Source organism: Moschus berezovskii, chromosome 4 (assembly GCF_049115385.1).
Source record: "Moschus berezovskii isolate FMDL1 chromosome 4, NW_MosBer_1.0, whole genome shotgun sequence".
Taxonomy (NCBI): domain Eukaryota; kingdom Metazoa; phylum Chordata; class Mammalia; order Artiodactyla; family Moschidae; genus Moschus; species Moschus berezovskii.
Genome location: NC_142463.1, coordinates 35,565,059 through 35,582,946, shown reverse-complemented (window position 1 = coordinate 35,582,946; position 17,888 = coordinate 35,565,059). Strand labels below are relative to the sequence as shown.

The following is a 17,888-nucleotide window of genomic DNA, read 5'->3' as shown; positions in this document are numbered from 1 at the left end:
TGGAGTGCCTACTGGGTACCAATTACTATTCTAATCATTGGGAATATAGATATGAATAAAACAAAGTCCCTTCCCTTATGAAGCTTCTATTCTAAAAGGGAAGAGAAACTACAAATAAAGTAGACTATGTGACATATCACATGGTGATAAAGGTTATGAGGACATCAAGTGGTAAACAGCAGGTTGAGCCTAGCCAATGAATTTCTACTAGACCAGTTTTGGACATGGGAGTTCTACTTCTGTAAAATGTTGGAAGTAGTTGGGTGAAGGTGAGGGAGGTGGTTAAGCAGGAAAAGCAAAAAAGTGGACTAAGAGCTAAGTAGAAAATCAATAAGCTAAAACTGAGATTCCCACAAGGCACTGGTATAAAAGGTGAAAATACAAGTGTCAAAGTTCATGTTATATTCAGTATACTTGATAGAAGTTCGGGTCCAGAACCAAGATTCCAGGAATCAGAAGTATAAGAGTGAAAGAGAACAAATGAGGTTAGGCTACTTATAATTATATCAAAATTCTCAACTTCTACCATTTTATGTGTATTATCAGAGAAGCACACTGATTTTTTATTCACCTATCTTTGACCTTTGAATGTTCAAGGACATCAAAACCATGAGGTCAATGAAGAATTGCATTTATAATTGATAAACCTGTTTCATCCTTAAATAGTCATTGGCTAAAGCTCTTCTGTTGAATTAAATCCATTCTGTTAAGGGCTTTGTATGCAAACCTATATCCTTAAGAGATTAAAGATGCAATTTAGGCATACATTTTAGAAGCTGAATGCATGAATCATTATTTTAGTACATATTGTCCATTAATCTGCTGTTCTACTGGGAACCCATTTGGAATGTGGCTGCTTACTAATTAGCAGGATTCTAGTGCTGAGCTGCTTCCTGATTAAATGTCCTTTAAAATCAATAAAACATCAGGAGGGATTATGGTGATGTGGGATTAGCCCCATCTAACCAAATAAAATGAGTTGTGTTCTTTTCTTAAACCGTCACATTGCAAGAGCTGATGAGAGGAACAATTTCGAACATGCTACAGCAAAGTTGTTGTTTTGTATGTCTGTTTGAGAGTGTGTGTGTGTATGTGTGTGTTTTAACACTGAGATTTTGTTTTTTGCCATTTGCCTACCAATTAGCAAAGACATTAGTGAATGACTGCCAAAGTAAGGCGATTTTGAGAAAGACTTGATTACGATTTCAAATCACTACTCTGAATCACCCTTATGTAAAATGAATTCAGGTTGTGTTGGATGAAAATTATTATCCCAGTTCTTGGCCAGGAACGTGTAAGTCAGAATTAGCATTTAATGTTTCTGTGTGACTTTGCAATAAATGGTAATTAAGGAGAGCAGAGAGAGAACAGGAGGCAAACTAATACTCTAAAATTGTATTGGCAAAATTAAATGCTTCAAACCCAGTTTAAAACATAGGCACTCAAGCCAAATTGTGTCGGGGGAGGGGATAAATAATGAAGCTGCTGTGGGTGGCTTCATAAATAGAGTGGCACAATTGACACAGCCCCAAGTAGACCTTATCGTACACATCTGGCCCATTATTGGGAGTGCAATTAGGTTGAGAAGGACTGGTCTGATAATCCCAGGAACAACCAGAGGATTTTAAGAGATAAAGGAAACATGAGGTGTCCAATTCAGCAATTACTTTTTAATGGGAATGGGAAGATTGTAAGGGAATAGGAAAATTGTGAGCTATTAGAGGTATGGTATTAATCTGCCCATTGGTTGGGTGTTGGAAACCAGATCTGGCTGTTAAGAGTTCATCAATCACAATCTTCTCTTCCAGAGCCTGTAATTCCTATGGGGTAAGAATTCTAATAGTAATATTGTTAATAAAGTTAGTAGTAGTAGTAGCCAACGTTTATATAGTGCTTACTATATTCTCAGGCAATGTTCTAAGTGCTTTATAAACACAAACTTTTTTAATCCTTGCACCTACCTCATGAGATAGGTACTATTACTTTTCAAGTGAGGAAGCTGGGGCACTTGGAAGCTAAAACTAGTATGCAACTGATAAATGAATTCATCAATAAGACTAAGTCAATACAGGCTCTCTAGCTTCAGGTTCTCGGCTTTTAATACACTGTAACAACTCTCCTACAACTCCTATGAAATTCAAAGGCCTAAGGCAGCGGCACCCCACTCCAGTACTCTTGCCTGGAAAATCCCATGGATGGAGGAGCCCGGCAGGCTGCAGTCCATGGGGTCGCTAAGAGTCAAACACGACTGACTGACTTCACTTTCACTTTTCACTTTCATGCATTGGAGAAGGAAATGGCAACCCACTCCAGTGTTCTTGCTTGGAGAATCCCGGGGATGGAGGAGCCTGGTGGGCTGCCGTCTATGGGGTTGAACAGAGTCGGACACGACTGAAGCGACTTAGCAGCAGCAGCAGCAGCAGGATAGTGCCCAGGCACAGGGGCTTTAGGCAATCTGCCTGCATTTCAGTCAGCTCTAACCTTGGGCTTGGTGCTGAGCACAGGTTTGGATTTTGAGGAACTCAGTATCTTCCTGCCCTAGGACCCAGGACAGGTGTAGGTTATGAATACAAAAGTGAAGAGGCTTTAGTTCTAGGATCAGGTATGATCCAAGGAACCTCAGAGCTTGCAGGTAGCATCTCCTCACTGGTAGAGCCCTTCCATTGCCCCTTCAGCCCCCATCTATACAGAAAGGCAACATGAGCTCTGTAATCACACAGGCCTAAATGGAAATCCCAACAGTCATATGCACTGGCTTTGAGAACATGAACAAGTCACTGATTTCTCTGAACATTATATTTCCACCTGTTCAATGAAAAAAGACAAATCCTTTTGTCTAGATTTGAGAGTTTATTGCCTGTCTACCAAGTAAAGACTGTGCTTCTCACAAGTAAATAGAAGGAGAGAAGAATACAATTTAGGCTACATGATTAGGAAGATGAAAGCAGAGAAAGATGCTGCAGCTGGATGAGTTTTCCAGCAGCTGAGTTAAATAAGAACCAAGATAACCCCATGACTCAGAAGGACTGATGCATCTCCACCTACTATGTTCACAAAAAGGGCTATATGCTGTACATGGCTTATCTCATTTTATGTTTCAAACAGTCCTATGAATTAATGTTTTCATACCCACCTCACAGATGAATAAAATGAGGGTCAGAGTCTAGGGAAACGCTACCCACTCCAGTATTCTGGCCTGGAGAATTCCATGGACTGTATAGTCCATGGGGTCGCAAAGTCAGACACGACTGAGCAACTTTCACTTTCAGAGTCCTTAAGTAAATTGTACCCACAGTTGGGACTCTTTAAACCTTTCTTCCTATTATGGGTTGAATTGTATCCCCCTAAATTCATGTGTTGAATCCCTAACTCCCAGTCTTTAGACCATGTATTTGAAGGTAAGATCTTTAAAGAGATGACTAAAATAAGGCCCTTTCCTCCTTTGCTTTTCGCTTCTCTTCTTTGTGTCTGCCCTCTGATGCCAGAGTTACAAAGAATAGCAAGGAGGGATAAGAAAGCCTTCCTCCGCGATCAATGCAAAAAAAAAAAAATAGAGGAAAACAACAGAATAGGAAAGAGAAGAGATCTCTTCAAGAAAATTAGAGATACCAAGGGAACATTTCATGCAAAGATGGGCTCGATAAAGGACAGAAGTGGTATGGACCTAACAGAAGCAGAAGATATTAAGAAGAGGTGGCAAGAATACACAGAAGAACTATACAAAAAAGATCTTCATGACCAAGATAATCACAATGGCGTGATCACTCACGTAGAGCCAGACAACTTGGAATGTGAAATCAAGTGGGCCTTAGAAAGCATCACTACGAACAAAGCTAGTGGAGGTGATGGAATTCCAGTTGAGCTATTTCAAATCCTGAAGATGATGTTGTGAAAGTGCTGCACTCAATATGCCAGCAAATTTGGAAAACTCAGCAGTGGCCACAGGCCTGGAAAAGATCAGTCTTCATTCCAATCCCAAAGAAAGGGAATGCCAAAGAATGCTCAAACTACCGCACAATTGCACTCATCTCACATGCTAATAAAGTCATGCTCAAAATTCTCCAAGCCAGGCTTTAGCAATATGCGAACCGTGAACTCCCAGATGTTCAAGCAGGTTTTAGAAAAGGCAGAGGCACCTGAGATCAAATTGCCAACATCCGCTGGATCATGGAGAAAGCAAGAGAGTTCCAGAAAAACATCTATTTCTGCTTCATTGACTGTGCCAAAGCCTTTGACTGTGTGGATCACAAGAAACTGTGGAACATTCTGAAAGAGATGGGAGTACAAGACCACCTGACCTGCCTCTTGAGAAACCTGTATGCAGGTCAGGAAGCAACAGTCAGAACTGGACATGGAACAACAGACTGGTTCCAAATAGGAAAAAGAGTACGTCAAGGTTGTATATTGTCACCCTCTATGCACCTTGTATGCAGAGTACAGCATGAGGAACGCTGGGCTGGAAGAAGCACAAGCTGGAATCAAGATTGCCGGGAAAAATATCAATAACCTCAGATATGCAGATGACACCACCCTTATGGCAGAAAGTGAGAGGAACTCAAAAGCCTCTTGATGAAAGTGAAAGAAGAGAGTGAAAAGGTTGGCTTGAAGCTCAACATTCAGCAAACAAAGATCACAGCATCTGGTCCCATCACTTCATGGGAAATAGATGGGGAAACAGTGGAAACAGTGTCAGACTTTATTTTTCTGGGCTCCAAAATCACTGCGGATGCTGATTGCAGCCATGAAATTAAAAGACGCTTACTCCTTGGAAGGAAAGTTATGACCAACCTAGATAATATATTAAAAAGCAGAGACATTACTTTGCCAACAAAGGTCCGTCTAGTCAAGGCTATGGTTTTTCCCGTGGTCACGTATGGATATGAGAGTTGGACTGTGAAGAAAGCTGATCGCCGAAGAATTGATGCTTTTGAACTGTGGTGTTGGAGAAGACTCTTGAGAGTCCCTTGGACTGCAAGGAGATCCAACCAGTCCATTCTAGAGATCAATCCTGGGTGTTCATTGGAAGGACTGATGCTAAAGCTGAAACTCCAATACTTTGGCCACCTCATGCGATGAGTTGACTCACTGGAAAAGACTCTGATGCTGGGAGGGATTGGGGGCAGGAGGAGACGGGGACAACAGAGAATGAGATGGCTGGATGGCATCACCAACTCGACGGACATGAGTCTGAGTGATCTCCGGGAGTTGGTGATGGACAGGGAGGCCTGGCGTGCTGTGATTCATGGGGTTGCAAAGCGTCAGACACGACTGACTGAACTGACTGACTGACTGAAGATAAGGTCATTAGAGTAAGACCCCATCCAATCTGACTGGTGTCTGTATAAGGAGAACATTTAGACACACAGAGAGACTCCAAGGATGGGCTCTTACAGAGAAATAACCCTGTGTTCAGTCCTGGAGAAGGAAATGGCAACCCACTCCAGTATTCTTGCTTGGAGAATCCCATGGAGGGAGGAACCTGGTGGTCTGCAGTCCATGTGGTCGCAAAGAGTCGGACACTACTGAGCGGCTTCACTTTCACTTTTCAGTTCAGTTTGGCTGCTCAGTCGTGTCTGACTCTTTGCGACTCCATGCACTGCAACCCACCAAGCTCCTCTGTCCATGCAGATTCTCTAGGCATGAATACTGGAGTGGGTTGGAGGGAGGAGCCTGGTGGGCTGCAGTCCATGGGGTCTCAAAGAGTCAGACACGACTGAGCGGCTTCACTTTCACTTTTCAGTTCAGTTCAGTTTTGCTGCTCAGTCGTGCCTGACTCTTTGTGACTACATGCACTGCAACCTACCAAGCTCCTCTGTCCATGGGGATTCTCTAGGCATGAATACTGGAGTGGGTTGCCATACCCTCCTCCAGGGGATCTTCCCAACCCGGGGATCAAACCCAGGTCTCCCACACTGCAGGTGGATTCTTTACCAAATGAGCCACCAGGGAAGCCCCCCTCTCACCTTACTTTTTTTTTTTAAATAGCAACCCTAGCAGACTATACAGCCCCCTGCGGGCCAACAGTCTCCTCCACAGTCTTCTTTCTACCCATCTCCTTTTCCTAGAATATTTTGTGCCCCTCATTTGGAATAGTAGATTGCAGGATTCTCAAGGGAATGGCTTCAATGATTTAACTTTTCAAATCATGGGACTTAACCTATAATTCTAGCAGTCTGAACAGAGCTGACTCTCTGGTACTACTAAACACTCAGCGGATCTTGGTGGGACTTGTAAGAGCCAATCAGATGAGAGATGGAAAGGAGTATGTCAGAGATAGAAGGAGCAGTATGTGCCAAAATAAAAAAGCAAGCAAGAACATAACACGTTTGGAGAACCACAGACTGTCCATTTTGGCCAGAGTATACATTTCACAAGGTAAAGAAAGCTGATGAGTTTCAGAAGGAAGTACCACACATGTTTGAGTGAATCCTGTATGAAACTCACAAACATGTCACCTGTAAGTAACATCATCAAGATTACGAGGGTGTTTCTATAAAATAGCCCCCATTTTGAGTTTTTGCTATGGTTAGACTTTTGGTTTTTGTGTTAATATATAGGACTTTTGTGTAAAATGTCATCTCCTTCAGAGATTAAAATTCCAATGAACATATATGAAGTGGTAAGAAAAAAAAAAACAAAACACCAGAAGCAAAAACTAATAGGCACTCTAATGTCAGAATCTAGAAAGAATCTCCACTGGCTATGAACAATGCTTTGTCCTGCCTACTTATGGAAAGTGCCAAGAACAGAAGATATTTTTGTCCCTTCACCACAGTCTTCTTGATTCGGAGGCCCCAAGTCTTACACAACCAGAAAATTACATAGGTACTACTTTCTGTATCTGCTTGAGTACAGTTCCTTCCTCTCCTTCTGTCGTCCAAGTTTACATACCAGTACACTTACCCTCATACTGCTTTTCTGTGTCTATGCAGAGATCACAACTCCTAGGAATGACAGAGCATAAAGTTGGTGTGAGGAAGGCAGGAATGGCTAAACTCGGCTGTGGTATTTGCATCTGGTGAAATGTAATCCTGGAAATGTAACGTCACGTAGGTTGGAGCGGAAAGAGATGCTCCCTGGTAGTTGTGTATGTTGGAAAGTGTGTAACAAATGAATATACAGAAATGTCAGAGCTGAGAGACCAGAAGGGGGCGCTCTCATGCCCCACGATACTAGAACTCAATAGCGAGGAAGATTCCTCCTTCTTGGTAAGAACTCAGCCAATGAGAAGCCATGGACACTTTGTTTTCTGTAGCCCTCCCAACCCCCCTTTCCTTTCTATAAAAAGTGTGTTCTCTTCCCCTTGCTGTCTGGGGCACTTGAGCATGGCTCACCATGATTGGAGACCACAAATTACAAATCTCTACTGATCCTGAATAAACCTGTCTTTGCTGGAGAAATATCTGGCAGTCTGTTTCAGGTCAACAAGTGTACCCATTATGACACACTACACCAATATAGTGTCTGATATCCAACAGTTGTGATGGGAAGATCCCACCTCTGAAGTGGTCCCAACTGAGAGGAACCAGGAAAATGTCTAAGGAGCACCAATTGGTAGGCATTGTCACTCGCCCCTTGACTGAGGGACTGAATGAGCAGTGAGTAGGGCCAAAGGAAACCTATTAAAATCATCTACTGTGTTGAATTGAATGTGAACAGTTTCTCATTTGACACTAAATAAAGAGAAAATCCCAACATGTAAGGCCTAATTTTTAAAAACACTATAGAACAAGGAAAGTAACCATGATCCCGCAGACTCCAAATAACAGCAAACTTCTGAAAATGATTTACTCTAGATACTAGAAAACATTTAGAAAGCCATTGGTGTTCTCTATATAATTGATGCTTTTGAACTGTGGTGTTGGAGAAGACTCTTGAGAGTCCCTTGGACTGCAAGGAGATCCAACCAGTCCATTCTAGAGGAGATCAATCCTGGGTGTTCATTGGAGGGACTGATGCTGAAACTGAAACTCCAATACTTTGGCCACCTCTTGCGATGAGTTGACTTACTGGAAAAGAGTCTGATGCTGGGAGGGATTGGGGGCAGGAGGAGACAGGGACGACAGAGAATGAGATGGCTGGATGGCATCACTGACTCGATGGACATGAGTTTGAGTGAACTCCAGGAGTTGGTGATGGACAGGGAGGCCTGGCACGCTGTGATTCATGGGGTCGCAAAGAGTCAGACACGACTGAGCGACTGAACTGAACTGATAGGATATAAAGAGCCATGTCTCTGTTGAAATGAATTGGAAAGTAGTAAGCATAATGAGATTAAAATACTATTAAAATGAAATGCAAAAAGCACTAAAGTGAAAAGAAGAAATTAAAATGAACTTGGTGAAATGTGGATAGTTTCAAGGAAACGGAAACTTCTACAGCATAATGAAGAGGTAACTGGGATTATAACTATGTTTGGTGCTGGATGTTAACTAGACTTATTGTGATCATTCTGCAATCCATACATATATCGAATCATTATGTTGTACACTCAAAGCTAATATTTTATATGTCAATTATATATCAATTTAAACAGTATAACACAATAAAGGAAAGCTGAATATTGCTAGATATTCAATGATATTAAGACACTTATTTAAATGTTTATGTCCACAAACCTTTTTTATATAGGGTCACATAGTAAATTTTATAGGATTTGTGGGTGTATAATCTGTTGTAACTATTCAACTATGTCATTGTAGCCTGAAAGCAGCCAAAAACAATACATAACAAATAGCCAGGACTGTGTTTTAATAAAATATTACTTACAAAAGAAAATATGATAACCAGAAATTAATGATTAGCAAAATTAACACTAGAATAAATCTAATTCAGAACATCAGAATTGAGAAGTTTACACAAAATCTAGAGGAAAGAATGAAAAAGAATAGTAGAGATAAAAGAATAAGAATAGAGATTGAACCTAAGATGCTTTGATATTGTGGAATGAAACTAGAAGAACTGGACAAGACGTGAAACAAAAGGTCACAGCTAAAGAAACTTTGCAGAAGTAAGAAAAAAGAAAAACCTTGTGTGCAGACAATGAATTCATTAAGATATAAACTAAATTAAGGGGAAAAAATCCATGTTTCTCCAGACAAAACTTTTGTGCTACTGAGACAATGTGAATTATTTAAGGATGTAGCCAAAACAAAATTAAACTAAATAAAAGCAAATAAATAAAAAATTAATTATAAATATATCCAAACAAGACTGACCTCATACTTCTGTAGAGTGGACCAGTGGAAAGGGGGAACCTCTAATATGGAGGACCAACTATAAATTATACATGAATTTTTGACTGGGTAGAGAGTTAGTACCCTTAACACACCCTACCCCTCATCACACTTTTCAGGGTCAACTGTAGTTTGCTTCTTTCAATCTGGCATTTAAACACCATAATAAAGTTTAAAGTTAAATAAAAAAAACTACAATAATAAACATCAGAAGACCCTGGAACCATGTTCATGGAATTCTAAAGAGGGGGAAATATAACTGAAACCAAGTTATATTACATTTCATGTGTAAGGCCATAGAGTACAGTGGCTAAGGGTGCAGGATTTGGAGTCAGAGTTTAAATCCTGGCTGCCCCATTAATAAGCATGTCCACGGGCAAGTCATTTACATGTCTCATGAGATGGTTGTCTCAATTAAATGAGAGAATGCCCACAAGAGACTCAGAATGATCATGAAAGGCCATTTTAAAAGTTTGGGTGACATTAGAATTTGAACTCCGATCTGCCTGAATCTAGAATCAGGTTCACAGACCTTGTCCTTCAATCCTGACCTCTCTGACTCAACATGGGGAATCTGGCACCTGCTACTGTGATTAGAATTATATTGCCTTTTGTGGCAGCAAAACCCCATTGTTATGTTTAAGATGTCAAGGGCTCTTTGGAGGTTCTAGAGTAATGTAAAGAGTATGGGATAAAGAAGATATTTTATTAGAGGACCTTAAGGACTTCATTGGTCACATACCACTTAAATCAGGCAATGTCTAAGTTCAGTACTTAGAAAAATGTCCTGCATTTCCTTCCCCTTCTATCAGCAAATATTCAAGAAGGGGGCATGAGAGTGTCTGGTGCCATTTTGTCCAGAAACCTTGCCAAATATTTGCTAAATTCTAACAGCTCTAAAAAGTAGATGTTATGCAATGTGGAAATTTCAATGGATCTGGGTTTTTGTTGTTGTGTTGTTGTTCAGCAGGTCAGATGTTGTAGTCTTAAGCCTGGCCCTCCTAAGAGGAAGGAATTTCAAGAAGTGTAGCAGACAGGAGACGCTTCTCCTTAAGTTTATTTCCAAATCTGTGCTAATATCAGATCTTTGTATGTTAATTAAAATTCCTAGAGAGTGCTACTTTTCCAACCTTCTTTTCCAGGCCTAGCCCTTGTAGCAGCTGATATAATCATCAGCTTATCTGGCTGGTGGTTCTGCTTACCTATGCCTTGTCTCTTCTTGTGCCCAAAGTGACATGAAGTTCTGAAGGTTATATTTTCTACACTGACAAAGAACTTTTCTGATTTGTGATGCTAGGTATAGAAAAGTTTTATTAAGTATAAGCAAAACAAACTAGTTACATATCTAATGAATTTATGGAGGTTCCTTAAAAAATATTAAAAAACTACCATACAACCCAGCAATCCTACTCCTGGGCATGTATCTGGAGAAAATCTGAGTTTGAAAAGATCCATGCACCCCAGTGTTCACTGCAGCACTATTTACAATAGCCACAAAATGGAAGAAACCTAAATGTCCATCAACAGATGAATGGATAAAGAAGATATTACAAAGTAATATTACTCAGCTATAAAAAGAATGAAATAATGCCATTTGCAACAACATGCATGAACCCAGAGATCATCATACTAAGTGAACCATGGCAAAAAGAGAAAAAGAAATAGCATATGATATTGCTTATGTGTGGAATCTGAGGGGGAAAAAAATGATACAAGTGAACTTATACAAAACAAAAGTAGATCCACAGATACAGAAAACAAATTTATGATTACCAAAGGGGAAAGGAGTGGAGGAATAAATTAGGAATTTGGGATTAATATATACACACTGCTGTATATGAAGCAAAGAAGAACTAAAGATCCTCTTGATGAAGGTGAAAAAGAAGAGTGAAAAAGCTGGCTTACAACTCAACATTCAAAAACTAATATCATATCATCTGGTTCCATCACTTCATGGCAAATAGAAGGGGAAACAATGGAAATAGTAACAGACTTTAAATTCCTGGGCTCCGAAATCACTGCAATGGTGACTGAAGCCATGAAATTAAAAGACACTTGCTCCTTGGAAGAAAAGTTATGACCAACCTAGAAAGCACATTAAAAAGCAGAGACATTACTTTGCCAACAAAGGTCCATATAGTCAAAGCTATGGTTTTTCCATTAGTCATGTATGGATGTGAGAGTTGGGCCATAAGGAAAGCTGAGCGCCAAAGAATGAATGCTTTTGAACTGTGATGTTGGAGAAGGCTCTTGAGATTCCCTTGGACTGCAAGGAGATCAAACCAGTCAATCCTAAAGGAAATCTACCCTGAATATTCATTGGAAGGATTGATGCTGAAGCTGAAGAGTCAATACTTTGGCCACGTGATGTGAAGAGCCGACTCATTAGAAAAGACCCTGATGCTGGGAAAGAAAGCAGGAGGACAAGGGGACGACAAAGGATGAGATGGTTGAATGGCATCACTGACTAGATGAACATGAGCTTGAGCAAGTTCTGGGAAATGGTGAAGGACAGGGAGACCTGGTGTGCTGACGTCCACAGGGTCACAAAGAGTCAGACATGACTGAGCAACTGAACAACAACAGTGTATGACATCAATAACCAACAGGGACTACTATATAGCACAGGGAACTATACTATACTATACAGGAATTAGATAGTAAGAACCTATAAGGGAAAAAAATCGGAAAAAGCGTGTTTGTACATGTACATCCATGCATGCCTGCTAAGATGCTTCAGTTGTGCCCAGCTCTGTGTGACGCTGTGAACTGTAGCCCACCAGGCTCCTCTGCCCATGGGGATTCCCCAGACAAGAATACTAGCATGGGATGCCATGTCCTCCAGGGGATCTCCTCGACTGAGGGATCAAACCCATGTCTCTTCTGTCTCCTGCACTGGTATGTGAGTTCCTTACCACTACCACCACCCAGGGATCCTAAATATGCATACACACATATATATGTGTGTGTGTGTGTCTGTGTTTATAAATCAAATATACTTCAATTAAAAATAAAGAGAATAAAATCACACGACATTAAAATTCTTCTAGACAACCTAGGACATATTCTTGCAACTGGCTGTTTATATTTGCTTGGCTACTGATGGGCTGCTGCTGCTAAGTCATTTCAGTCGTGTCCGACTCTGTGTGGCCCCATAGATGGAAGCCCACCAGGTTCCCCCGTCCCTGGGATTGTCCAGGCAAGAACACTGGAGTGGGTTGCCATTTCCTTCTCTGATGTGCACAGAGGTGCTAAAAATTCTTTTCACTTAAAGTTTGGTTGCTAGCAACAGAACTGTCTTGCTAGCATAAGCAAAAAGAAATATTTCAAAAAGATACAAAGTTACACGCAAAATTAGGGAAGAATGAAACTTTGGGAAGCATTGAAACCAAAAAATAAGGAGAAACACAGAGGGTGGGAGAGAGGGAAGAAGGGAGAGAAGGATGGGAAAGTGATAGACTGAGATCAGTTAGACAGGGTGGATCACAACACTGGCTAGAGAAGGGTATAGGACATTGATTATGGCCCAGTATCCTAGAGAAGCATATTTTTATTTAAATGGAGAATGGATGCTGGGCAAGCAAATGTAAGTTGTTTTTCCTACCAAAGTGTTCCTAAATTACTTGTAAGTTTTAAATGACTCCCTGATTAACACATGCCCACACATTGCTCCATGCAATTTCTGCTTGGGGATTTCACTAAATATTGTCTATTTGCACTTAGCACCCATTTCTATCCCCTTCTATGTTCTTTCCTGTGTTGTAATACTTCCCATACTTGAGAAGCCTATAAAGAACATTTCCAAAGCTCCCTTGACATTGAGGTTCTGGAATTGATTTAAGTTCCATCACTGGGATGCCACTGCATGAGATTTGAAAGGCAGAAAGAGTGGCGAGAGGGGCAGGGACATTTTAAGTATATATTACTTTCCTGCAGTTGTAGCAACTCCAGACCCTCAGTTTTTGCAGTGGTCAGAATGCCATCGATACTGTCTAGTCACCAAACTCATGGTCAAGGGCAACTGAGATATCAGCTACAATTTCCTGCAGTTCCCTGGATTCTGAACTACATCTTCTGACACCTAACCCTTAGCCCATCGGCAGACACCAACCCCATTCTACTAGCCCCTGCAATAATTTTATGGGCACTTAATTTCCATTTCTAGTAGAAACACCTAAGAAGAAAAGAAAGAAAGAAAATGAAGTTTCTCAGTTGTCCAACTCTTTTTGACCCCATGGATTGTAGCCCCCCCAGGCTCCTCTGTCCATAGGATTATCCAGGTAAGAATACTGGAGTGGGTTGCCATTTCTTTCTCCAGGGGATCTTCCCAACCCAGGGATCAAACTCGGGTCTCCTGCATTGCAGGCAGACTCTTTACTGTCTGAGCCACCAGGGAATCCCTGAGACACATAAAGTAGCTTCCATTTCCTTCACTGCACCCCTAATGATAGAGGCATCAAAAAATTCCTATGATATCACAGTCTATATAACTTTTAAGCTTTTTTGTACATTCTTTCAGAGTTTCCTACTTTGATCACAGATACTATGTTTCCTTTTCTTGCATAGATGGGAGAATTTTGTTGAGTGGTTGGGCACAGCTTCCTCTGATTTGTCATCTGATTTCCCTCCAGGTGAGTCTGGTTATTTTGTTCCTTAAGAGACCTCCCATTCTCAGAGCTCTTGTTGATGCTGTGACTTAGCTCCAATGGTCTGTTTGTTGGATTTCACCTCCTTGCTCCCAGAAATGTAAGTGGCTTCAGTTCAGTTCAGTTCAGTTGCTCAATCGTGTCCGACTCTTTGCGACCCCATGAATCACAACATGCCATGCCTCCCTGTCCATCGCCAACTCCCGGAGTTCACTCAAACTCATGTCCATCGAGTCGGTGATGCCATCCAGCCATCTCATTCTCTGTCATCCCCTTCTCCTCCTGCCCCCAATCCCTCCTAGCATCAGAGTCTTTTCCAGTGAGTCAACTCTTCCCATGAGGTGGCCAAAGTATTGGAGTTTCAGCTTTAGCATCAGTCCTTCCAATGAACACCCAGGATTGATCTCCTTTAGAATGGACTGGTTGGATCTCCTTGCGGTACAAGGGACTCTCAAGAGTCTTCTCCAGCACCACAGTTCAAAAGCATCAATTCTTTGGCGATCAGCTTTCTTCATAGTCCAACTCTCACATCCATACATGACCATGGTAGAAACCATAGCCTTGACTAGACGGACCTTTGTTGGCAAAGTAATGTCTTCTTTTTAATATGCTATCTAGGTTGGTCATAACTTTCCTTCCAAGGAGTAACAGTGAAGAAAAATTAATAGTGAAGTTTGCATTAATGGCTATTTTTTTAGGTCAGTTAGATCATAGAAGGCATAATTCCCAGGATTTTTTTAAGTTAAAGAGTTTATTTATTTTTAATTGAAGGTTAATTGCTTTACAATATTGTGTTGGTTTCTACCAAACATCAACATGAATCAGCCATAGGTTTACCCATGTTCCCTCCCACTTGAACATCCCTCTCACCTCCCTCCCCATCCCTCCTCTCTAGGTTGTTATTGGGCCCTGGTTTAGTTCCCTGAGTCATACAGCAAGTTCCCATTGGCTATCCAGTTTACACAAGTTAAAATAGCTGTTTTTATGTTTCCATGTTACTCTCTCCATATATCACACTCTCTCCTTCCTCCCCCACCCCAGCTGTGTCCATATGTCTGTTCTCGACATCTGGGTCTCCACTGATGCTCTGCAAATAGGTTCACCAGTACCATCTTCCTAAATTCCATATATATGCATTAGTATACAATATTTGTTTTTCTCTTTCTGACTACTTCACTCTGTATAATAGGCTCTAGGTTCACCCACCTCATTAGGACTGACTCAAATGTGTTCCTTTTTATGGCTGAGTAATATTCCATCACATACATGTACCACAGCTTCTTTATCCATTCATTCATGTAGTATATCACGAAGCATTATGTAGAAATAGCCCTTTAATATGGATGTAGTTCCTCATAATGTACTCTGCACTCCAGTCTGAGCTGGGCTGGAAGAAGCACAAGCTGGAATCAAGATTGCTGGAAGAAATATCAATAATCTCAGATATGCAGATGACATAACCCTTATGGCAGAAAGTGAAGAGGAACTCAAAAGCCTCTTGATGAAAGTAAAAGAGGAGAATGAAAAGGTTGGCTTGAAGCTCAACATTCAGAAAACAAAGATCATGGCATCTGGTCCCATCACTTCATGGGAAATAGATGGAAAAACAGTGGAAACAGTGTCAGACTTTATTTTGGGGGGCTCCAAAATCACTGCAGATGCTGACTGCAGCCAGGAAATTAAAAGATGCTTACTCCTTGGAAGGAAAGTTATGATCTACCTTGATAATATTTTAAAAAGCAGAGACATTACTTTGCCAACAAAGGTCCATCTAGTCAAGGCTATGGTTTTTCCAGTGGTCATGTATGGATGTGAGAGTTGGACTGTGAAGAAAGCTGATCGCTGAAGAATTGATGCTTTTGAACTGTGGTGCTGGAGAAGACTCTTGAGAGTCCCTTGTACCACAAGGAGATCCAACCAGTCCATTCTAAGGGAGATCGATCCTGGGTGTTCATTGGAAGGACTGATGCTGAAGCTGAAACTGCAATACTTTGGCCACCTCATGCGACGAGTTGACTCACTGGAAAAGACTCTGATGCTGGGAAGGGTTGGGGGCGGGAGGAGAAGGGGACGACCGAGAATGAGATGGCTGGATGGCATCACCGACTCTGTGGACATGAGTTTGAATGAACTCCGGGAGTTGGTGATGGACAGGGGGGCCTGGCGTGCTGTGATTCATGGGGTCGCGGAGAGTCAGACATGACTGAGCGACTGAACTGAACTGATGGATGTAGTTCATTTATAAAAGAAGTTGATATTACTTCGTAGAATTTCAGTTGCATAGTCCCTTAGATCTGGGAATCCTATAGCTAGGTACTTTCCCTACTAATATCTCACCAAAAAGCTCTCCAAGATTTATATACAATGGTATAATTTTTGTGTCTGCTGTGTGCTTAGTCACTCAGTCATGTCCGATTCTGCAACCCCATGGACTATAACCTGTCAGGCTCCTCTGTCCATGGGGATTCTCTAGGCAAGAATACTGGAGCTGGGGGCCATTCCCTTCTCCAGGAAATCTTCCCAATCCAGGGATCAAACCCAGGTCTCCCATGTTGAAGGAGGATTCTTTACCATTTGAACCACCAGGGAAGCCAAGATCCTTCAAGGACCATTTTATTAAATTACAGTATATCCAGTTAATATAACTATGCAGCTGTAAAATCACATGGCTGATCTAATACAGGAAGATTTCCAAGATATATTATTAAGTGAAATGATGAAGATGAATTGGGCAAAATATTTAGCAATTAACAAGTGTTAAATATGACAGGTGAAAAAATATGCATTGATACTAATCTGTTGTTGCAATTCTCTATTTAGTACATCCATCAACCATTTACTGGTTACCCTTTGAATCAAAATACAAGGTACTGAGAGTTTGGTGGGAAGTGTAGTGTATCAGTTTGGATTCCAGTGAAAAACAGAAACCTCACTAGGTATTTATAGCAGGGGGTTGAGGGATTTGTTATTATCCATAATTAGAAGACTGAAAGCACAAAATGAGAATAATGAGTGTATTCATTTCCTAGGGCATTTGTCATAATGAAGTCAGAAAACGAGTGGCCTAAAATAACAGAAATTTCTTCTCTCATGGTTCTGGACATTATAACTCAGAAATCAAGGTGTCAGGAGGGCCATGTTCCCTCTCAGAGCTCTAGGAAAGAGTGTTTCCTTGCCTCTCCCAGCTTCTGGTGGCCCCAGGCTGTTCTTGGCTTATGGTTACATAACTACAATCTCTGCCTCTGTCTTCCTATGGCCTTCTTCCCTCTCTGCCTCTCTTTTGTACCTGTGTCTAAACCCTCCCTCTCTTTTCTTTGTACAAAGACACTACTGTTCATTCAAGTCTGGGCCCACCCAAATCCATAATGATGTCATCCTAACTTGATTACATCTTAAGTTGTTTTCAAACGGGGCCTTATTAACAGGTTTCGGTGGTACCTGTTTAAAGGATATATTTCAACCCATGACCGTGAGATAACCCAGATATTAGTAACTATAGAAAGCAGCTATCATCCTCAGGGCTGAAGGAACATAGAGAAAGGTGTACTATTAGCAGAACCTAGAATCTCACAGGGTGATTGTAAGTCTAACAAACAAAAATTGTTAGGCAGTATTACACTCTACAGAGCAACAGGAGCATAGTGGTACTGTTTTGCATTGTTTTGACAGCCTGTGGCTTACTGAGAAACTTAAAGTCTTGATCTCTTCCCATTCCTATATTGCTGGAGCTATGATTATTAAATGCTGTTAGGTACAGAGTGGGCCATTTTGTTTGCTGGTTCTTTAGCCCAACAGGTAAGTGTCATCAAAGGAAAGAAGGGATATTGTAAGAAACTAAAGATAGCTATGCATTTGGAGTGTGTAGAACTGTGAATTTTCTCATTCCCATTTTCATTAGAAGATTCTATGACAACCTGATTTAAATGATTCATTTTAATATATACTGCCTCATATTATAAACTTGATCACATCTGGAATCACAAAAATTCTATGAACTTGCTTTTAA

The 17,888-nt window shown here is 41.0% G+C and overlaps 1 protein-coding gene across 1 annotated transcript in view; it reads left to right on the top strand.

Annotated features, from left to right (window-relative positions):
• Positions 1-17,888, top strand: part of C4H1orf87 (chromosome 4 C1orf87 homolog) — a 96,311-nt gene that overhangs the window by 53,369 nt on the left and 25,054 nt on the right. Inside the window, 1 exon segment of the mRNA XM_088834855.1 lies at positions 13,803-13,867. Within this exon segment, the coding sequence (XP_088690981.1) occupies positions 13,803-13,867 (65 nt within the window).